The sequence below is a fragment of the Talpa occidentalis genome, unplaced genomic scaffold (genome assembly GCF_014898055.3).
Source record: "Talpa occidentalis isolate TD23 unplaced genomic scaffold, MPIMG_talOcc4v2.1 talOcc4.4, whole genome shotgun sequence".
NCBI lineage: Eukaryota > Metazoa > Chordata > Mammalia > Eulipotyphla > Talpidae > Talpa > Talpa occidentalis.
Window position 1 is genome coordinate 74,739,128 of NW_023604295.1, and position 24,403 is coordinate 74,763,530.

At 33.9% G+C, this 24,403-nt stretch overlaps 1 protein-coding gene across 8 annotated transcripts in view; it reads right to left on the reverse strand.

Moving 5' to 3' along the window:
* ROBO2 (roundabout guidance receptor 2) overlaps positions 1–24,403 on the reverse strand; it is a 584,098-nt gene that overhangs the window by 135,260 nt on the left and 424,435 nt on the right. For all 8 annotated transcript variants that reach the window (XM_037525707.2, XM_054700707.1, XM_054700705.1 and 5 more), the window contains exon 5: positions 21,726–21,864. In XM_037525707.2, coding sequence (XP_037381604.2) covers positions 21,726–21,864 — 139 coding nt within the window. The remainder of the gene's footprint in view (positions 1–21,725; positions 21,865–24,403) is intronic.

The following is a 24,403-nucleotide window of genomic DNA, read 5'->3' on the forward strand; positions in this document are numbered from 1 at the left end:
CAAATCCTGGTCTGCCATCAAGACATTAGGTTTACATTATTATCAATAATAAATTTACTTTTGTAAATTAGTAATATGATAAAACAATCTTTCTCCCTGCATCAAAACAGCATCAAAATAAATGAAATGAGAACTATGGGTAATCTCATAGTAGGAAAACTATAGTGACCACAATTGAGGGGAGAAAACCTACATTATAGAAAACAAACAAGGATGTAAAATAATGGTTCATCATAAACAAACAAACACACAATTAATTAATTAATTAATTGATTCTGGCAAAATGTCTAAAACAAATATAAAGACTATAGGAGAGCAAAGTAAGGCATTTTGTTTTGCACAATGCTTTCAAATTTTGCAAAATTGTTTCATTATTTTGCAACCAAGTTTGTTTAACATAAAATGTTCTTTAAAATAAAATAATGACAATAAAAATAAATTTGCTTGTGTTCTAAAATATACTCTCTCATTTAACCTCAAAAGAATTCCAGCAAGTAGGGAATGAAGTTACTATTTTAAAATTAGACACATAAAGTTCAATGTGAAAACAAATCATTTAGTTTGCTCTCCCACTTTAGCAAATATGGTTAGCAGTATCTGGGACATTATTGTCAGTTTTACTCCCTGTTTGTCAAGAAAGGGATTACAGACATAAAAATTGAAAAGGTAAAGTATGTGAACTCTTCATGTGTAAAAATAATAATTTTAAAAGAATATTATTTAGGTTTATAAAACCATGAAGAACTTTTTCTTCAACTGCAATACAAAGGGTAAAGCTTTCGACCAAGAAATAGCATAAAGATTCACTTTTTAAAGTTTAAAATGTATAAATTTAAAAAGGGAAATTAAAACAAACAAGGGACATATTCCCCAAATGGTAATTTTTTCCACAATTTTTTCCTTAGTGGAATCTATGAATAAATGGTCAACATCAAAATTAAACTTTTAGAGGCTGAATTGTTATGAGAATTCAGACATTGTGAACTGGATATAGAAACTTGCACTTTTAAATTCATAATTGCTGTTTGGTCATCTATGGGCTGAAATCTGCACCAAAGCAAGTTTGAAGTGTGCCTGCGCTTTGACTTGCTATTGTTTTAAAGTTATTGGAATAACTGACATCATTTAAAATTTTTCACACACAAATATGGATTTTTCCAATCAGTCTTACTCCAAAGTACACACACTTTCTTTTATCACCACCGACATGTCGAATGCAACTGGAGACACCTGTGTCCTTTCTGACATGCTGAATCACTGCTTATGACTAGCCTCAACCTTGCTACTATCCAGAACAAACAAGACTCAAGATATTGCTGTACTGTTACCAACTGTCACAATCAAAAATATCTAAGGTCAACAAGAAGATAAACTTATAATTGTGATCAAGTTGACTCTAATCAGCAAACACTTAAGAAAGAAAATGTTTAGAGAAATTGTATCCCCAAAACTTGAAAACCCAGAATGAAGTAAGTATTTGATTCATTATTATCTTCATACCCTAGCAATTGGAGGCAAAGTAGGACAAAGTCCATTTCCCAAGATACCAAGGAAGGCAATTGTAGTCAGGGGGGAAATTGTCATAAATATCTACTCCCTGTCTTTGCTTTTTTTTTTTTTAAACATATCATGATATCTTAGAGACAATATTTTCTCCTAAAATATATATTTCACAAGAAATTATATGTCATATATTTCTACAAATTTTAGAATGTGGTCTTATATATTGTGTTACCTTCTGGATAAATTGGTATATTCTAATAGTTTCATGGATGCCACATGCTATTACAGTTGATAACTGGGGGAAATATTAATTTGACTCTAGAAAGCAAATGTGGACTGAGTAATATGAAATTATGAATTTAGTCTTATACATTTAAAGAGGTCTTTATAGTTTTTTTTTTTTAAGATTTATTTATTTATTTATACAAGCATTGGGTACAGTCAGAGGCGCAGTAGGGTGAGAGAATTTACTAAAGCAAGAGCGGAGAGAACAGGCAGAGTGACGAAGTACACTGCTGAGGGGAGCAGCGGGTGGCAGGAGAGGTCTGCGTGCCATGTGGGACCCTCTCCCGGTGGCCGGGGATGGAACAGGCGCTGCAGAGGCTGCGGGCAGCTTCGCAACAACACAGCGCTCAACTGGTGCACCACCGGGGAGGCCCGGGTCTTTACAGTTTACAAAATAGTTTAACATATGATTTAATTACAATAAATGACTGAGAGAAAAAAAAAATCTATTTCCAAACACCTTTTTGCAGAAGATGTTGAATTTGTTGTTTTGCGTTATAAAGGAAGCAAATCAGTGTCTTCTGCAGCAAGTACATTTATTTTTCAAACAGACAGCAACCCATCCCTTCCATTTTCCTGTGTGCTTAATGCTCTGTGTACATGTGCACTGGGTTGGTGTGTATTCTGTAAAAGTGAATCTGCATTTGGAACTTCAGTAACTCTAGAAACTTCTAGAAACTTTGTCAACATTTTCCTCAGCATTATTCTAAACCAGCTGTAACCCTAAGGAGGTTCATAAATGTGTTGACTGACACATATATATCATATATATATCATAAATATATATAATGTAAATATAATGTAAATATAAATATATAAATATATATATATATTATGAATCAATCAGATTTTGGTCTTAGCCTCTCTTAAATAGATAAGAATAAATTTTAAATAATTAGATCATATTTTGGCATAGAACAGCTACTTTTAAACATGGTATAGTGTTATATATTATCAACATATAGGAAATATCATCTGACTTTAATTAAAAAGAATAGAAACAGATGAAAAACATCACTGGTGAGGAAATCCTAATAGAAATTGGTTGATTTTCATTGTGAAATCGGCCAGTCTCAGACTAGTATAAATGCAGTCATTGTTGCCAGGTTTGATTAATGACAGTTGTACAATCATGTGCTGACAGTCCCTACCAGGAAGGTACCTTTTTTTTTTTTTTTTTTTTTCTGATATGAAACACTGTTGAAAAATGCAACCCAATCAGATTTGGCCCCCGGACAACATGTGCTATCATCACTGTACCGTGAATTGAGATTGATTGGTAACCAGCTGTGACAGAGTGGGAAAAGCAGCTCTGTTTTTTGTTGTTTCTTTCCCAAGCAAAAAAAAAAGGGGGGGGGGTGAGGGAAGGAAACTGAATTGTGTCAAAACCATTACCATCTGTTCTGCCAAATAATAAACAAAACAAAATAAATTTATTTTAATACTTAAACAACAGTTTGTATGCAATGTTCTGTTTGGGTGTGATCTTATATTTGTATAATCTGAAAAGCATCTCAAAAGAGACAGAATTATACTTTTTTTAAGAAACACTGTACTATATTCCAAAATCACGTCTACATTTAAGCAAAATAATCTATTTTTTTTCTTTCCCCTAAAGAAACTTTCTTTCATAGCAAGGACAATTTTCCTCATAACTTAGGAAGATTTCCATAAATCTCAATTTTCTTGAAAAATTTAGGTGGTGGTTGTGGTGTGGTAACATACACCTAAAGAGTGTGATACTATATCTCTAGATCATGTACACTGTTGTAAATCAATGTCAACTTTATAAAAAAAAAAAATTGAAGTCAATTAAAAAAAAAGCAAAATTTTTGAGAACTGACAAATTGTTGTAACATAGCCACATTGCATACATTATCTTATTCTTTGCACCTTAGGCTTCTTAGATAGGAACCTTTCATGATTTTCTGGCTTTTATAAATATAATTCAGATGATTTAGGGCCTCCCCCTCCCAGACTTCTACAATGACTACAGAATTTGGATGGAGTAAATAATTAAAGAAAATACATTTTACCCTGTACACTTCAATTCTGTCTATTTCTTACCATGTTAATTACCTGAGAGTTCCACACTCATAGAGCTTTCTAAATGGTCATTCTGTTCTCAAAAGCACCTTTGTTTTTCATGGAAGGATATCAATTTCTTAATATTTTTACTTATTGAAATCATCTACTACTTCTCATTATCAGATGTCTGGTTCCAATTCTAGAACAAGTGTTTTGAATTTGCACTTAAATTTTATTATTGTATCTGCTTTATTTATTATTAAGTTTGCCAATAGTAAACACTGTGAATTGAGTCAGACAACATTTAATGTCTATGCAAGAAAATGTTTCATTTCCAGAAACTTGAAAAGTTTGTTTCCAATCTCAAAATACTTGCATTCAATCCAAAGAGCTGAAGCTCACCCTACACCTTTTAGACTCTCAGAAAATAAATTGTTTGTAATGGCAGGCTTTCCATAATTCAAGGAAAATTTAACTGTGGAGATTTGATATGAAAATGTCACAAAATCCTTTGCTTTGTTTTCAGTAGAAGGATTTTTGAGATTAAAAATCTCTTATTAATTATATAGAATCATCCACTATATCTAAAAATTGCTCCCACAGTATGGATTACAGTGAACATGAAGATAATAGCCATTTAGAACTCAGTGATATTTTTCAATCATTAAAACAATGTGCATCTTAAACTCCTAACTTTGAATCAAGATACTCTTGTATGAAACATAAACCATCTTAGACAAATTTAAATCTTTTGCTTCTGTCATTCTTGACAAATGACAATAGGAAAAATTGCTCAATTATCCTAATTAATAACCTCTCTCCTCACATTTTTCCAACAAAATCCTTCCACTAACAATACTCATATAGGTGTTATAGGTGTTTCTTGGACCTTAAATTCTAGGGAATTTTTCCATCTTTAATATTTAAGGTATATCCTAAAGTCGAGGTGTTAATCACATCTGAGGTCTGGGACCCCAAAATGAGCAATGCAGGCCATTATTTTGCTGGCAAAGGAATACCGAGACAAGTTTTTTATATTCTATAGATGATTCGGGCTCACAATCTTCTTTTTTATCTATAATTTTAACACAGGTTAACATTTATGATTGAGGTTAAGGAGTCTTTTTCTACCTATGATTTCAGGGTTCAAGTTACAAGCATTTCTGGACTGACACCAAAGATCAGTATGAGTGACAGATATTTCTAAAAAGATGAAAATTAATGGAACAGTAATAGGAAAGAGAAACAAAAATAAAATTGGGAGTTTAGACTTGTGAGTAAATAGAAAAGAAAAACATATAAGTTGGTTTCTCAAGAGAACTTGTTTTGTTCTGGAAGCTTCTAATGAAAGCCAAGATGAAATGTGAAATTCAGTCTGTCTAAAATAATCAAACAGAACTGTATCTCTCTTGTTTTTAACTAATTACTATTCTTGCTATCGCCATTCCAGTTACAGGTGGCTCTCTTCTGATTCATAAATAAAAAATCTCTCCACCAGTCTCTCTTTAGCACAACTTAGAAAACAGGCCATTTTCAAACTAAAAAATTAGAGAAGCAAACAAAAAGATGTTTAGAAGTACATACAATAGGTTAACAAAATTTGACTTAACACTACAGCACAGATTTCTAGCCTTAGGATGAGTTTGTGCAAATGATCAGGTCTCAAACTACTGTAGGGGATCCCAGACATTGACCATCTTGGGACCAGAGCCTCTTTCTCAAACCCAGACAATTAAATCAAACTTCAACTGAGTCCTTCCAGAGAGTCAAGAGATTCCTGCTACCACTAATTAGAAATGTCTCCAAATTTTAATCACTGAAATATGTGGATGTCTTTTGAGAGTCCTTGTCTCTAGCATTTTCTACCCTTAAGACAGATATTAGGGACTCCACAGATTAGTTATTGTGGAAAATTTTTGGATGACTGTGAAGTCCATGACTTGTAGCCCTCAGTTCCCAACCAAGTTTCCATCTTTCCTGTCACCTTATTCTCTCATTTTTGCTTCCTTTGCAGAGAGTTCTGTATTCTCTGATACAAACTCTCACAAAATTTTTGTGGCCACCTCCAAAAAAAAGTTTCACTGAGCATCTAAACCACTTGTGTGCTAATTTGTAAAGCTTTTTAATACCCCGTATTTCTAAGATTTTTCCCCCTTATTTCCATGCCATGATGGAATTTGGCTCTTAACAGGGGATCTATGTAAGAAGGGAGGCAAGAAAGAATTGGAGAGCAACTTCCCTGACATTCCAAAGAAATACTCAGTGTCTAACACAAAGTACTTACTCAATAAATATTTATTAAATGAGTTACTTGTTCTGCATGAAAGCAAAGTTCTATTCCATTGAATAAGAATCAAGCCCTCCAATTTTCAAATGAAGACTTTCCAGTACCTTCTTCCTTAGCAAAGTTAATAATTAATAGAATCCACTATGTATTGTAAAGATGAAGTGAATTAATACAGTTAAAGTGTTGAGACTTGATCCTGGCATAAAATAAATGTCCAAAAAAATGTCAACCAGGTTTTTGATAGCTGTCTCTCACTTCATTTATAGCTTCTCTTCCAGGCATACTGTTTCCTTCTCCATTTGGCCACAGTCTCAGAGCAAGATTCTGGATCTCATCCTCAACTGGCACGATTCCACATTTGAGATATAAAGATCAAATATCTATAACCTCAGATGTTTCCTACTCTCTCCATCATTTTATACCTTGTTTCTGTTCCTCCATTTCTATCAACCTTTTGCATCAGCACTTATTTCTTTACTCAGATCCCAATGGTCTATAATTTGCTTGTCAATATGCTCTCTCTCTCTCTCTCTCTCTCTCTTGGTTTTTTTTTTTTTTTTTTTTTTGGCCTCACTGCTTTTCTGTTATATTTGGCTGACAAAATCTCCATTATTTATTTATTTATTTTTTAAAAAGATTTATTTTATACAAGAACCGGGGTTCAGGCCAGATGCATGGGAGGGTAAGAGGATACACCAGAGACAGTGGGGAACAGAACAGGCAGACTGACGAAATACACTGCTGAGGGGAGCAGCGGGTGCGACAGGAGAGGTCTGCCGCGCTGTGTGGGTTGCTCCAAGGCCGGCAGGGATCCAACTGAAACTGCAGAGGCTGCGGACAGCTTCACATGGCTGAGCTTAACTGCCTGCACCACCAGAGAGGCCCTCCATTATTTATTAATATAATTTCTTATCTACTTTATGTACCAAAAGTAGACAAATGCTTCAATTTACCTTTGCCTAACTCTCTGGAGAAAAAAATTCACTATTTGCCTGACCAGCAATATATTTTTTTCCTTTCTATATTTTTTTTAACTGAGGTAACAATGGTTTACAACACTGCAGTTGATTTAGGGGAATAGGTTATCAGCTCTTCAGATAAATATTAACATACCACACCTCCCACCAAAGCACCCACATTCCTCCATAATAGTCCTTTGGGTCCCCTCCTCCCTTTGCTTTCTACCTTCCCCCTTCCCTCTAGCAGCCTCAATTTCTAGACTTTTTTTTTGTGTGTGTATATATATATATATATATCTATATCTATGTGTGTGTGTGTGTGTATATACATAGATAGGGCACTTGGCAATCACTAACAATTATATTATTATTCTCAAAACAGCATAGAATGTTTACTATCCCCCCAAGTTTTTTTTGGCTTTCATCAAATTTAAAGCTCTTAAAAATTTAGGTTAAATGTGTACACAAGTGTATGTGTGTATATTATAGAATACATGTACCTTAAAAAATATTACAGTTATCATTTCCAATACACTTTTAAACTAATTGGATCATGAAAATTTATGATAAAAATGCAAATACATCACAATTGAGAACATCTTGGAACAAAGTTGTGGAGGCAGATTAAATTATTCTTCAATTTGTAAGTAATTATTGCCTTAAATTCATTTAGGAAAACTTGGTTTTCCAACAGGACTGTGAATCGCAACATCAGATTTGGAAAAGTGGTATGCTTCAGCTGTATATGCCTATTTAGAAATTAATCACAACTTTAAGACCTTTTAGAAAAGGACTCAACAGAGATTAAATTCACAAGAATCCACAGAACTCAGCTTAGGCCAGACATCTTTGGTAGGGAACTCCCACTCTTGTAGTCAGTTCTGAGTTAAGAGTAAGTTCTGTGTAGTGAGGGTTAAGGTATGTGGTAAAATGGATTTTTGAATGTGTATCCACTTAGTGGTCTTGCAGATTTTGCTAGACAAGCTCCAAGAAGTCTCCTTCATGTGTGTTTAAAGTTACCACTTCTTTTTTTTTTTTTTTTAAAGATTTATTTATTTTATTTTTACAAGCACTGGATACAGTCAGAAGAGCGGGGGGGTGAGAGAATTCACCAGAGCCAGAGCAGGGAACAGAACAGGCAGACCAACGAAATACACCACTGAGGGGAGCAGCGGGCGCGGCAGGAGAGGTCTACCAAGCCATGTGGGACACTCACTGACAGCTGAGGATGAAACTGGCACTGAGTAGGCTGCAGGCAGCTGCGCACAGCAGCTCAACTGCTGCGCCACCAGGGGAGGCCCAAGTTACCACTTCTTAAACTTCGTGGAAGATTCTGTGTTTTCCAAGGGATGTCAGTCAGGGAATAAGTTATGGAAGATTCAAAAGGATCTCTCCTCTTTTCTTCTACCCACAGAAACCTCCTCATGAAGTGAGCTTATGGAATAATTTAGAAATTTAATACAGCTATAAAGGGGCACTACTCATCATTAAGTGTGTCATATAACATGTGGGTTGGTCTATTTAAAAATTAATAGATACTTAATTAGATACTTCTCTAATTAAGTTACTCTTAACAGGTGTTTATCAACTCAGCAACTATTTAATGAGCAAGGAATATCAAAAAGTCCCTGCTTCATCTATTACAGAAAATATGCAAAAATAGACATTTATCTCAAGTCATTAGTGAACAAAAGGGTTTTCTTCATGTGTTCAGTGATGACAAGATTATGTCAAATCTAATCATGATATTATTTGCCTATCTCATTGACATGCATTTCAGAACTAAAACAATGACTATAGTTTTTTAAATCTATTCATATGAATGATATTCTATTACTTTTGCCCTGAGATTAAACAATAAAAAAAATCATATTCATTTTTTTTCACTAAATAAGTTTCTCAGCCTCAGCTTTATTGACACTGTGGGTCAGATTATCCTTTCTTGTGGGTGATAATCCATGCATTGTAGGATGTTTCATAGCATTCTAAGCTAGTCGATAGTGATCCCTACCCCCAAATGTATTCAATAGAAATCACAAGTGTCTCCAGACATTATCATAAGTCTCCTTGGGAATGGGGGAAACAAAATTGGCTGCAATTGATAACCGTTGCACTAAATGTGTATCTGGGACACAGCACATGTCAGCTATAGTGCTGGATATTTGAGACTGAAGACAAATATAGCAGAGGGAGTTGGGAAGATAGTTAAATAAGCAATCACAACAATGACAAGCTTAGCACAATTTTCTCTTAGAAAGTTATGCAGAAACACAAAACAGAAAATAACCTCTGTGGAGTGAAAACTGGAAAGAAGGGTGTTTCAGGTCCAAAGAGGCAAATGAGCACAATCCTTTAGGTGAGAGGACTGGGGTTGGGTTTGAATACAGCTTTTCTCCTCATGGGTCCACATAGACCACTGTCTCTAAGCTTCCTCTCTGGAAAGAGGGGATTCATACTTTGAGTCTGTTGGAAAGATTAACTATTAATTGCATAACCACTTAGCATGAAACCAGTGGGCTCTCAAAAAGCTGCAGTTTTGTTATTATTTTATTTTATTTTTGAAGAGTTATCTTAGTGTAGTAGTTAAGAACATGGACTTTAGAGTACTTGAGTTCATCAAATGGTTTCACTTATAGGAGGAATATAGGGGAACCAAATAAGGGATCAGGAAAGCAACAACAACAACAACAACAATAATAATACCAAATAAATAAACAACAAAACTAGCAGGCAACCATAAATAAGAGACATTTTGTGAGGGAGAGGGAGGAAAAGGGATCAAAACAAGGGAGAGCAGAGAACAAGAGACTATGGTGATTGTTCACAGGTGAACGAGTGGTGGGAATTTTACAGGGAATACACAATAATGTAAAAGATACAAATAAAAAAATATAAGAAAATAGAGTGCTTGGATTTAAATCTCTTCCCACAACTTGAACTGCCACCCTGCCTCGTCGTTTCTGAAATAAGGATGATGTAAGTACCTGTTCTGTGAGTCAACTGTGACAATTAAATGTATTACTTGTATGTAAAACACCTGTAAACATTAGCAATTACTCCCATGAGTGATTTTATGATACATATTTTCCCCATTTTAACATCTCTGAAATTAGAAATCATCTTCCATAAAAGACATATCATAGTTGATTTGACTTTTATTTATCTTAACTCAGAGAAGTACTGCTGCATCTCACTATCAATTCTATATTGGATTCACTGACATAACATTATTATGTGACTCAAAATGATTAGGTTAAGCAATAAATCTTTTGATTTCTCTATTTATTAAGGACAACATCTTTCATACAGGCAGGAAAGTTATAAACTTCAGTATTACTTTTAACCCTTTTCTATGAACCCTGACATGCAATCAATTTCCAATTGAAAAAAGAAAGGAAAAAAGGATGCTTTTTATTGTATTGTAACTTGTATTAATACCCAGGCTTTAACATTCACAGGAAGATTGCCAATGCAGTCCTTTATCTTTTTTTTTTTTTTTTTATAGAGGCATGCTTTATTTATTTGTTTGCTGGTTTGTTTGTTTGTTTTGTTTATACATGCACTGGGTACAGTCAGAAGCGCGGGAGGGTGAGAGAATTCACCAGAGCCAGAGCGGGGAGCAGAACAGGCAGAAGGACCGAAGTACACTGCTGAGGGGAGCAGCGGGCGGCAGGAGAGGTCTGCGCGCCATGTGGGACCCTCCTTGGGTGGCCGGGGAGCAGCCAGGGATCGAACCGGCACCGCAGAGGCCGCGGGCAGCTTCGCAACCCAGCGCTCAACCGCTGCGCCACCGGGGAGGCCCGCAGTCCTTTATCTTTTAAATGACTTCCCATAGCTATCTTTTAAACGACCTCCAAACTTTCTCTATTTTAAGCTGTCCTATATATAAAGATGAGAATCAGTTTTGTAAATGTAGAGACAAAGTTACAATTCTCTTCAACATGCTTCAGCAAATCTCTATTTCATAGTGTGTTCAACACATACACATCATAGTTGGCCTTAAATGCCATTCCATTATGCTTCAGGCTAACTGAGCATTAACTGTTGACCCATACTTTCTACCAGCAAAGCTTTTGCATCCTACATCCTTCTCTCAGAATAATCTACTTTGTAGCTCCACCTGTAGATATTCTAGTTTCCCTTTCAGACACAATCCTAATGTTACAAAGGAATGGAACAGCTTTTGTTTTCTGAATTGCTAAGAGAGTCTTGTATATCATAGCTTTTATACAGTTTCCATTATTTAATAACTTTTACATTTCATACCCTCTATCAAAATCCTTATAACAAAATCAACTTTTCTATTTGTTGAAAATTATCATATGGAAATGTTCAATGAAGTATAGGTTATTTTTAAATAATTTTCACATGATAACATTTTGCTACTCTACACCAGAGAATTTTATTATTCCTTTGAGAGAACTGCGATTATACTATAAATTATGTTCAAAATATTTTTCCCTGTTTGTATAATCTTTTAAATAAAGGTAAAAGTTCTAATTGAATTTTTTGTTTCTGTTATTTAGATATAAATATTTGTACAAAACTGTTAGAAGATGTGGGTTAATGGATAGGATATTTATAGTTTTCTTCGAACATATTTTTTATGACAAGTGCCATTTGTTATATGAATTGCAATGACAGTATAATCAAGCAGATATTCTGTATAAAAGCACCAAATGCCTATACATTTGATGAAAAGAGTTGAAATGTATCATAACTTTTATAACTGTAACAGTTTTGCTCTTAAGAATATTAGCAAAATTTCCCACTGAGATCTTATCACAAGTCTATGACATAGATCTTTATGGTTAATCATCTTCTCAGGAGGAATTTCTAGAACCTTAGTATCTTGACTAAGGTTCATTGTGCCCAACAGCAACTCCCCAAACCCTTAAATATGGCTTATAGAATGAAATTTCAATGAGTCAATATAACATTAAAATAGATTTCACCAATAACTAATTCTAATGAGGTGGAGGAGGGTATATCCTCAAAATACTTTGAAAATGTCTGTTCTTTAGTTTCTTAGCTTTGACAATTGTATTGCCTTTACACATTAACAAAGAAATAATTCTTCATCTCATTGCAAAATTTGGTCTCAAATTATATTTTTTTCCGCTCTTTCTCTTTCAATTCAGATCAGATGAGTTGAATAACTAGGTTAAGTAGCAACTCTTCCAATAGAACTATTACAAGAAATAAGAATAATAACCCCATTCATAGGGAATAATAAAGTTTGGACCTCAGTATTGCCTGCCACTTCATAAGTGTCCGTGGAATTGTTGATAATCAAGTATTATCAAGAAAATATATGTATTGCTTCTCGGTCTTTTGGCTAAGATTAAGTGAAGAAAATATATTAAAAGCACTCTTTTAGTCAATTTAAATATAATCTGAGTACTGTTGGCCAAGAAGATGAAAAAAATGACAAAATGTCAATGCCCTAGGAGATTTCAAAGTTCTAGATTTACCTGCTCTACTCACACTATTTAATTTTCTCTCTAATATTTCCTGTGACTTTATCTTTCTTTCTAGATATAGTATTAAAAAGAAGAACACAGGTTTATACAAGTTAAAATATTCTGTGAGGGTAAAAATAGAATTGTTTTTATTTTTGTTCAATGCTTAGTGGGAAATAATATTTTTAAGATGTAAACATTTATTTTATGTAATACAATGGATTTATATATTATTGATAAATACCATTATGATAAAATCTTTAATGTCTGCTTTATTACACAAAAGTATTTTATGACTGTCTGATTAAAGTGAAATTTCTAGGTTAATATTTACTAAATGGCCTTTTCCATAATACAGAGAAACTAAACAATGGGTCAAGAAAAAGACAAAACTTGCAAACTGACCATAGATCAGAGGCACACAGCAGGGAAGGGTAAGAGAGAAGGGTTAAAACAGGGGAAGAAAAACACAAGGGACTGGGGTGGGCTCATGGATGCTATGGTGGTGGGAGAACTATGGGGACTACACCTAAAGGGAGAAATCAAATATGTACAAAAATTAACAATGATGTAAGAAAAAATATGTTTCATAAAAAAGATAAAAAATTTCCTTTTCCCAATCTTCAATTTCTTATGGAAAATGGAAAAATGTTTCTACCTTGCACCTCTAGGTGGTGACCAAGAGTGTGAACTTCGATTCAGGCATCTTACCATCTGATTCTGGCATGCTTAACTTTAGTCTCATTTTAATATGCAAATTGTAATAGTTGTTACATAATATGTTTGTGCAAAGGACAAATATATTAGTGTAAAATGCCTAGAATAAGTCTGGTCTAGAGTAACACTATAGTAATATAAGTCATTAATATATTTATGGGAAAAGAAAATATTAAACAACCATGAATTAGTAATCAGTTTTTTTCCATTAAACCCTATAAAAGCATTCAGAAACAAAAAACAACTTTAAATAAAATGGACACCTGTATAAAGATAGAAACATTATAAGACAGATGCAAGACATATAAAGAGTGTTCACGGGTAAAGGGTATGGGGTAATTTTCACTTTCCTCTTTAGACCCACCCATTTTAAATTTCTGGATTTTTCCTTCCTTAAAATGAATTACCATATATTTCAAATAGTTTTGAGATGTTGTTAGTCATTGAATCACATGATTTCAGAACTTCAGGGTACCATAGAAGCCATCCAATCCAACAGATACATTTGCAAATGTGAACCCAGGCACTCAGACATGTTACATAAATTATTTAAAACAACATCATGAAATCTGGCAGAGCTGGGATAAGAATGTTGATCACCTGTATTCTAGTTTACCTTGCAGCCTGACTTTACAATTTAACTTAAGAAGAAGAACAACAATAATCAAGCTTAAATATAAGAAAAACCACTGGGGCAGCTCTCTTCCTGCCTGTGTATACTTGGTGTCTCTTTATTCATTCTCCTTTTCCTAATAAATCTGTCCTTTTAAATTGTAAAAAAAAAAAAGAAAGAAAAATTATTTAAGTGATTCTAACCATGGATTATCTTATGAAGGCAAGGACTGGTGTTAATATAGTCAATAAATAACCATTTCCTTTTTACATTTTGTTTGCAATCAAGGTATGAACCTAGATAAGAAAGTGTCTTTAATGGAAAATACCCAGTATTTCCACCTGTGGGATATAGTGGGTTATGGTGAATATCTCTTGCTAAGCGTTTGGCTTGTCTATAGTTTGGCTAAGGAAAAATATTGCCCTAGTGCTAAGTCTAGACAAGCTGGATGCTCTAACATGCTATACTTTGATGAAAGAATCATTTGGTTTGAGGCCCCTGCATTATACAATACTCACATGAGTGACAGGTGGCACTCAGCAGATCCTTTTACTCTGCAAACTGGCACCTGGTCTTTGCTAGGCTCACGTGCAACACAAGAACTGCCAGTTAATGGACACCAGAGCATCTCTGACTTCAAGGCATTTCATATTCCAAGTGTGTCCCAGCTTGTTAGTTGACCACTGGCCGGAGCCCAAATTTGATGCTAGTTCCCAGATTGTTTCTGAGCTGAGAGTCTCAACAGATGGGCCAATGTGGTCACAGGACAAGAAGACTTACACTCCCCACCCTTGGTGGCAATTAGTTTTGTGTTAACAGCAACTATTAGCACCTATTTGATAAAAACACAGATCCTGGCATCCCTCTGAAAGTTGCTAATTAATCTTGTTTGTAAACAAATCTATATCTTCAGCTTTTAAGAAGATAATCTTGGCCTGGCTGACATGTAGATTTTCAAAACATGAAGATATTTTATGTGTGGTTTATGAAATTGATCTAATAAATACCCTTCACAGTAATGTTATATAGCATTCCTATAAAGTCATTCATAATATAGTGTTGTTAACCAATTATCTAAAATTGTATATGAATATAAAATTTGTGAGCAGTTCAATTCCATAAACAATTAGTAATAACATAATCATGGAGGCTATTAGCTTAAAATACAGGTTTCATGTTAGAAAGATTCTAAAACAAACCCTGGAACCTAACATTTATTATTGTATAACCTTGGAAACTTAACTTCTTTTCATTTCTGTTTCTCATCCCTCAAGTAGAGCAGTATTATGCTGGAACACTATTGTTGTAATAGTGGAAATAACATATGCCAAAAGCATTTAGAACATTGCATGGCAAGTATTAAGTCCTCCAAAAAGATTGCTTTCATTGTTATGTAATCTTCTTACAGACTTGGTGGTTTTCTTATTACCAGCAGACAAAATGATACGTGAAATTAGAAGGTCTCAATTTTGATATCTGATTCACTGTGGCTAGGATAAAATATCTTAACTAAGTACAGATTCCTAGAGGAAGAAAAATAGGTGATGATTTTCAAGCTTAGCAAACTAGATGGCAAAATTTAAAAATAAATCTCTATGATTTAAAAGCAAAAGTGATTATTATATCTATAATATTATATGCACTTGTACTATGCTCTGTGAGACTTGACTGACCAATGAGAGAAGAATATGTAATTATTCCATAAAAAATTATATGCTATATATTTTTCAGCATTCAATGTTTTTTTTTTCTTATATATAATAAATGCCACCATTCAGTTGGATTTATAAAACCAGGGAACCTATAATGTACATTCACTCTAAAGTATTTAAGGTGCTTTGAATTAGTTATATCATTTTAATAACTCTTTGAGTTAGAATAGATGGCATAATTATTCATTGTGTACAAATGGAGTGAACACATAGGTTAATCATTAGTTCCACCACATGGCTGGTCAAAATCTTCAGAATGTAAAACACAGAAGAGTTTAAATAGCTTCTTCAAGGTTACACTACTAATTAGTGGTGAGAAAATGTTTCAAATTTCACATCCAAAGCATAGGAGTATTACTTAGTGGATAACTTATCAAACAGTATCAGAGTAAGCCTAAAGTCTAACATCTCCAACAATGGCCTAAATATTCTTTATGCGATTGGTAACTGTGTTAAAAGATCCCACAGTAATTGTCCATTCAGTTCAGGCAGAAATGGCTAAAACATCCACAAAGCTGAAAAATCACAGAATTTTCATTGGCACTTTCCTTTATATTTCTGAATCTTAGGGACCAGTCTATTTTTCAGACGTCACATATAATGTTTTCTATACGTTGCTTTTCTCCTGCTCTTAGCTTTTTCCTTCTTTTTTCTAAAACCATTTTAATTGAACAGTCTTGACCAGCCAACCTAATCAGTAAGGTTATTTATCAGAAGCCCAAATTACCACATGTCCTTGAAGCAAACACTGTATGTGAAGAAAGCCGATCCCCTCAGCAGGGTAGCTAAGCACCTGTTCAGCCTCTCTACATCCCAGAAGCAAATGCTCTAAACAATGAAGCTTCCAAACAATTAATATAAGAACATTTTCCAGGGCTGAGTGGAAAGGCCACTCAGTGTAAAAATGCCACAAAAAAAGGGAATTATATGCAGTCTATTCAGTTCTTTACCTTAAAGAATCATGTATTTATGTGACTCTCACATTCCATGGAACTAAGAATTCTGAAGTCCCTTTCATAATACACTTGCACTTTAGAAAAAGAATTTGTCAGTATGTTCAAGAAAATTGATAGAATTTTGCACTATACATCCTGAAACCCTTATTCTCTAGTTCTTTTCCTATTTTTATGAAATATTCATGAATTATATTCACTATCTAAGAGCCATCAACTACATTTAGAATTCACAGGTATACCTAAGAATGTAAATGGCATATTTTATTTCCTTTTTTTTTTTCTGAGAAGCTATTATGCACATTCCTTTCTCTACTCTAGATTCTTATTGAGGAAGTTAGTGTCACTTTAGAGTGAGTTTAGAAAATAAATAAAAATGGAATAAATAATAACATGGATCAACCTAATGGTGATATACTAAACATAACTGCAATTGATAAAGAATTTTAAATCTCCTGTTTACAGTCCTTTAAAGTAAAGCTAATAATTAACTGAAATACAAACTGTGCTGACAAGCCCAGATAAGAAATCACAATTAGATTAATTATAGTACTTCTCACCCAAATGCTGAAAAGGGATTTTTTTTTTTTGTTCTCCTTACTAATATTAGATTGAACACAATACTGTGTAGTAGGGATATTTCAACTTTATTTTTATTGTATTGAAAATTTATTATATTTTGTTCAATTTATATTAACACATGATTTTTTTTATAAAGTTTAAACTTTGTTGTAGACATGACAAAAATATACAAAATCCCATGTTAAAATTGGAAAATGGCATGATAGAAACATTTCCCCAGTTATAAATACTGTCAACCTCTGTATCATGTGCAATTTGTTAAAAGATATGTTAGAGGTACTTGATCATTAAAAAAATATTATTAATTAATAAAAACTACATTAGTCTGAGATAAAAAGATATAGTATTCAAGGAAGGAGCTAGGATTTCTTCAGTTTTTCCTTAATGTTCTACTATGTAAATAATTTCTATATCACCCAATCTGGTAACTTAAAATAAAATATAAAGAATCAATAATAGAATTTTTACCTTGCCTAAAATAATTTCTTTTTACAGAAACTAGCAATAAGTATTACAAATATAATAGGGACAAAATGAAATGTAAGTAAACCTGAAAGTGCATCTTTCACAGTTTAAATTACCAATTAAAAATTGTGCTTTTAAAATAAATAATCATTATGAACTACAAAATAACATTCACTTCTTTCCTTATTTTTCCCCTACCCATTTTATTTTCATGTTGGTGTGTAAAATTCTTGTCCTTAATAGGTAAGTCAGTACTGATTTATTTGAGTGTTTTGAGTTTCTAGAAAAAAAGATGTTGATATTTGGCACAGAAACACACAAAAAAACAAATGACTTTTTATTCCTTTCTGAAATCTTCAGTTGTAAATGGTGATATATTCAGAAGTTTCTGTAAGCAATTGACATTTTGACAGTAGCCTGTATAATGTGAAGGGTCCTTCCTATTTTGTCCTTTGTTAGCTGGAAAATGTCCAAATATGTAACATTTCCCTGATTGGGAATCATTGTTTCCCTTTGACTTGGGAATTGCTACTCTCCCTACTTCATGGAACCATTTAACTAATCAAAAAGTCTCTTCCATAGAACTCACAAAGGGTATGCTTAATTTCATTAAACAACGGTCAGGAGTGTAAGGCTAAATCAATGAAAGAAATATAAAGATACTACATTATTATTTTTTTTCATGGAAAAGGAAAAATATTTCCTTAATTCATCTCTGGTTACTGAAAGGTTGGCATAGTTCTCTTCTTCTGTGTTGAAGGTTTAAATAGCTATCACAGCATTTCATAAATTTAAACTTGAATTGAAAAGCTTTTCTTGTCTCCAAAAGAAAACTAGTCACATATTACTTACATTGTAATTACAGGCTATGCAGCTGCCCTACAAAGCTTTACTATAAATGTGTTAAGCGTGAACCACTACACAAACCTTATTCAAATTTCATTAAATGCTAAGCCAAAGAAATGTCATCCTCCACACCACTCCACACAATTACTTAGACAAGAACAATAGCCATCTCTCTAGTCTCAGACCTAAATAATGTAATGGAATCAATGTTGTTGATTTAGGCTATGGTTGGTTAAAAGTCATTCCTGTTACTCCTCACCAAATAAAAAGGTCTCTTTTCCTCTCATTATGCATAAGTGAAGCTTATGCTAATGAGTACCAATCTAAGAATGAATAAGTGTCTTTGAAATACCACATAAGATTGAGAATTTAACAAAAAATACACAGCTTCTATCATGATAAAAAGTTACCCCAATTTTTATATTGCACTGATCCTTGTTCTAAGCCTCTATAACACATCATGTAAAAATTACACAACATTTCCACTGATTGATACTTTTAGAAATATTTAGCTGGTTATACAAAGCACTATGAAACTATCATGCTAGCATAGAAAATAAAGAGATTAAAGTTACGGAAATGATTTAAGGGAAGTTAGCAATGGTAATATTTCTCGAAATTTCCTGGTCTTTAGAGGCCTTGATATAATATTTTCAACATGTAGTTTTAATAGTCTTAATTAATCTGTATGTTTTATTTCAACTTTAAAGCAAATGAATTTGGCAAGATTTGGAGAACATTGTAGTAATAAAAGTTGTCAGGTTCATGAGCTAACACCTAGAATAATCTGGGAACAAATCAAACTGGATGTGATTAAGTTTCATTTTACCTTAATTCAAAGATGTGCACCCATTAAAAATGCAACACAGTCTTATAATTTGGAGACATATGTCAACTGGGTCTTATCTAATGAGTAAAAATAGTAGACTCACCAGGTATGGTATGTAGATATTAAGCAACCCCCCTGGTATCATGCGACAAATTGGCCCTTCTCTATTGCTTTTCCCCTAAAATTCCAGAAACCCAGACTAATCTTAAGAAAACAGTAGACAAATCCAAGTTTGGGCCATTTTATAAGACATTTGGTCAGTACACCCCAAGAATATTAAGGTCGTGAAAGCAAGAAAAGACTGAGACCCTGTCTTAGATACTAAGGTCAGTACCCTAAAATATCCAACTAAATAAATACTCTGTATTAGAAAGCAGACATTAAAGGACAATAAGGTGATATCCAAAGAAGTATGAAGGGATCTTTATTTAATGATCATGTATCAACAGTTGTCCATTTGGAGTGAGAAATGTTTCACAGTAAGGTAAGATGTTAACAATAGGGGGTATATGGGCTTATATATAACAATACAGGGTACATGGGATTATATATATTATCTCTGTAACTTTACTGTAAATCCAGAATTTATTACAAAATGAAAAGTTTTCTTAAATAGTCAAGGCTGTTTACTTTCAGTAAATGAAAATTACCCTTTCTCTACACTAGGCTAAGTATTAGTGTATAATTAATGTCTTAATCTTATGCCAACATTTTTATTTTTTTTTTATTTTTATTTATTTTTTTTTTTATAGAGGCATGTTTTATTTATTTATTCGTTTGTTCGTTTTTTTTGTTTGTTTGTTTGTACATGCACTGGGTACAGTCAGAAGCGCGGGAGGGTGAGAGAATTCACCAGAGCCAGAGCGGGGAGCAGAGCAGGCAGAAGGACCGAAGTACACTGCTGAGGGGAGCAGCGGGCAGCAGGAGAGGTCTGCGTGCCATGTGGGACCCTCCTCCGGTGGCCAGGGAGCAGCCGGGGATCGAACCTGCGCCGCAGAGGCCGCGGGCAGCTTCGCAACCCAGCGCTCAACCGCTGCGCCACCGGGGAGGCCCGCCAACATTTTTAAATGATCCATTAAGTGTTCTCAAATTTGAGAAATGTTATTGACAATCCATAAATGATGGGCATCTGAAACTGAATTTCTCAAACGCCTTGCTTTTCAATATCCTTCCTTATTAAGAAGGCGCTTCACATAAAAAAATCTTTCTTGACAACAGCTTTCCTTTAAAGATAGATGTTTGATATGAAAGTGATAAAACAACATAGGGTGACTTTCACTACAGTCTAGACTAGGAAACCCAAATTAAAACCTTCATGTCTTATTCCCATAGATTGAAAAGGCCATGTCAATGACTGTTTAAAATAATCTATCCATTTGAAGTCAATGTTGTTGATGACATGAATTTAAAATGCATAATATCATAGACCTAGGTACATATAAAATTGAGATTTTGAAATGAATGCATAAACTCAAAAAATCATCAATAATGGTAGTAGTGAAAGCCCATAAAAGGCATATGTCTTCTATGAATGCATGTCTAATTTCAGTCACTGCAATAAAACTTATTTTTTGCAGGAAAAAAATTAGAAGCAGGATGAGAAATTTTACTTAGCCCATGACTGCAGTAGCTGTGATGACCATAGTTTCAGATGATAGGACTAGCACATTGGCAAAGGAAATCTTAAAGCTAGACTTGCTTGTTATATAGAAAAAAATACTCGAATGACTTACTTGATCACGAAGGGCAAGGTCTTGGGAAAATTTACACAACAAATGGTTAAATTTCTTTTTTCAAAAGATGATAAACATCGTTGATGATAAACTCTAAGAGAGTTCAGAAGTTGAGCTTTTTGTTTTGGTAATAAAAAGAAGAGAAAGGGGTTGGGGAAATGGTTCTGACTCTTCAGTGAATTCCTGATCTAAATCAAGTGATACATATCATAAAATATCTGAATACAGAATTCTACTAAAACCAGGATAACAATAAAAATGATTACTTTGATCTAAATATGATGACTCAGTGTTATGTTGAAAGATTTCTCTATTTTTCCAGACTGTAAAATAAGCTTCTTAACAGTTTATTGTTAATGATGCTCTGGGTTATAAAAGAAAGGACACAGTATCCAGTACAGGGTGACACTTCAGAGTAGTTGAAGAAGGTCAAGAATTTAACAGAAACAAATGGCAGGTCTAGAAGAGGCTATAATTCCTGACTCTTCACTATTTAGGGATGATAGCTGAGTAGAATATTAGACATTCATGTGAAAAAAAATCAATGAAAGATTGGCTTCAATATCCTGGAAAATGTCATTCTATAAAACTGCAGATACATAGCTTTCATATGTAAAAATTATGTGCGAAATATAACACAACCAAGATGTAAGAATACTTTGTTGTGCAACTAGGGCTATCTTAATGATATTTCCTTTCCAATCATTCAGTTGGTCATCCAATCTAACAATTTCCATCCATCTGATCTTACCTTCCTCTTGGTAAGTCTGCATCATCCTTTTTCCACCGCACAGTTGGCTGAGGATCTCCCTGGACCTGACAACGAAATTCTACAGCTTCTTCCTCCAGCACCACCTGGTTAATTGGCCTCCTGAGAAATGTGGGTCGTTCTTTGGGGGAGAAAAAAAAAAAACAACAACTGAAGTGAAATGTTGTACATGATTTAAGTACATTATGGAAAAGCATAGGAAACGTGATTTATTTTTGGGATGTAGGTACTTAACTCTGTATCTCAACTCTGCCTTGATGAGGTTTTATGAATACAACATAACTGAATAAAATAAAACATTTTCTAGTTTAAGATATCTGTGATTTGTATATTAGCCCATATAACCTTTTGGAAAAATATTTAACTCATTCTTTAGTAAATTCATGAGCTAAATTATGTAGGTCCTATCATAAAAAATCTGAATACTGAATTCTAGGGAAACAAGGAAAGAGAGTAATTAATATAACTTTATTACAGTGTCTCAGAGTGTGACTAAAAGTTGAAACTGATGAAAACTAGTAAAGAGGCAATAAATAGCAATATGGTAACAAGAATGGAGAAAGCAAAAAAGAAAAAAAGGTTAAGCTTTCAAAATAAGAATTACCTTTATTTTTACTAAAAACGAAAGGGAAAAGATAAATTAAGGAACCATGAAATAACATCTCCCTCTTTTTGGAACTGCTAAGTGTACATATTTTAGCAAAAAAAATTTTTTTCTTTTAAGTGTTCTGGATATTTACCCATTTTTTCTTTTTAAATTTTTCTTTTTATTTATTTTTCTGATACTTTGTTTACTTCTTTCATCACTGACTCTTTGGTTAAAATATGTATCTAAAATGGTTTATCTTCACTCTAGAATTTTTTTTACATGAAGATAAGGGAAAAATAAATTTCTGTCCATCAGAATCTTACATATAGAAGAGACATATAAAACAAAAAGTAGTTTGACATGTCTCTAATCATTTCATTTCCTTGTCTCCTCGTCTAGTATCTTCTCTTTTTTTTTTTCACTTTCTTCTCTTTTGATAATGACCTGATACAGCCAAAATTATCATTTAAATTTTTATGAGCACATGTCTCCAGTCACAGGCTGGTCCAACATTGTTACTTATTGAAGTAGAAAAAGAAGTCAAGGAAAAGAAAGATGAAATCCGTAGGGAGTTGACACAATTTATCTGGCCATATGGCCATATTTATTTACTTAAGACTTCAATTTCAAACCCAACTTAAGTATGTGAATACAGCTGCACAAAAACTGAAACACCACAATAACACTTTAAAGAAAACAAATCACTTCAAATAACATATGTTAAAAATATAGAATTATTTGAATTCACTGACTAAATAACTGTCCATATTTATAAAACAAGAGTATAAGTTCTAAGAGCCATATTTTACTGAAATCAAGTCAACCATCTTTGGTATTCAGAAGGAAGACAACTGTATCTCTCCACAGTAAAGCTGACAGTAGAGATCAAAAGTTACTTTAAACACAGATCTGTGTATGATCTAGGATGTGTACTTTGAGATCCTAAAGTCACAAACCACAAGTCAAGTCAAGTAAGACTCTGTCATGGAGAGTTTTTTAATTGCGGAATTTAGAAACAATCCATAAAAATTTAGGAGAACAGAGTACTTTTAACATTTTAGGAAGTCACAGTCAATTAGAGTCTAAGTGTTCAGGCTAGACAACAGACCAATTATGTTTGTTAGAATGATTTAGTGATATCATTTTGAATTCTGGACACTGTGCCCCAAACAACTACTTCAGTTCTAGTATAGCTGATACAGACTTATTCCTAGCGGTAAATAGGCAATAGGACTGTTATCTTACGCAGGTTGTACAAATGTAAAAAAACGTAAATTTTGGAAAACATATACAGTGGAAAAACTAGTTACCTATGTAACATGGAAAATATTCATGGCATGATATAGATTATAATATAAATGGGGACATCTCTAGTGGCCAACAGGTTGCATCTCAGCACTACCACCATGAAGGCCTGAGTTAGAGCCTTGGGCAGGGAGCTAACCCACACATGGCGCAGCAGACCTCTCCTGTCTCACCCTCTACTCCCCTGAGCAATGTATTTCAGTAAATCCACCTGTTCTGCTCCTCATTCTGTGAATCTTCTCACTCCCCCTCCCCAGCAACTCTGGCCTACACCCCTGTTCTTCTACACAAAGATAAATAAATAAAATATTTGTAAAATAAATGGCATAACAATATATCAGACTATGTCTGTTAAAATACATATTTTTCCTGTTCAAGTAAAGTTTTTGTATGTTTCCCTTAACATGCTACCAATCACAAAATCACAAATTGAGTATAGTGAATCCGAAGGGCAAACTTTATACTAGATACCACAAAATTAGAGTTGTCAGGCCCCCCTGGTGGCACAGCAGTTGAGTGCTGGGCTGTGAAGCTGCCCGCAGCCTCTGCAGCACCGGTTCAATTCCCGGCTGCCGGCCAAAGGTTCCACAAGGCGCGCAGACCTCTCCTGCGGCCCACTGCTCCCCTCAGTAGTGTACTTTGGTCCTTCTGCCTGTTCTGCTCCTTGCTCTGGCTCTGGTGAATCTCTTGCCCTCCCACGCTTCTGACTGTACCCAGTGCTTGTATAAATAAATAAAATTAAAAAAAAAAAACAAAAAACTAGAGT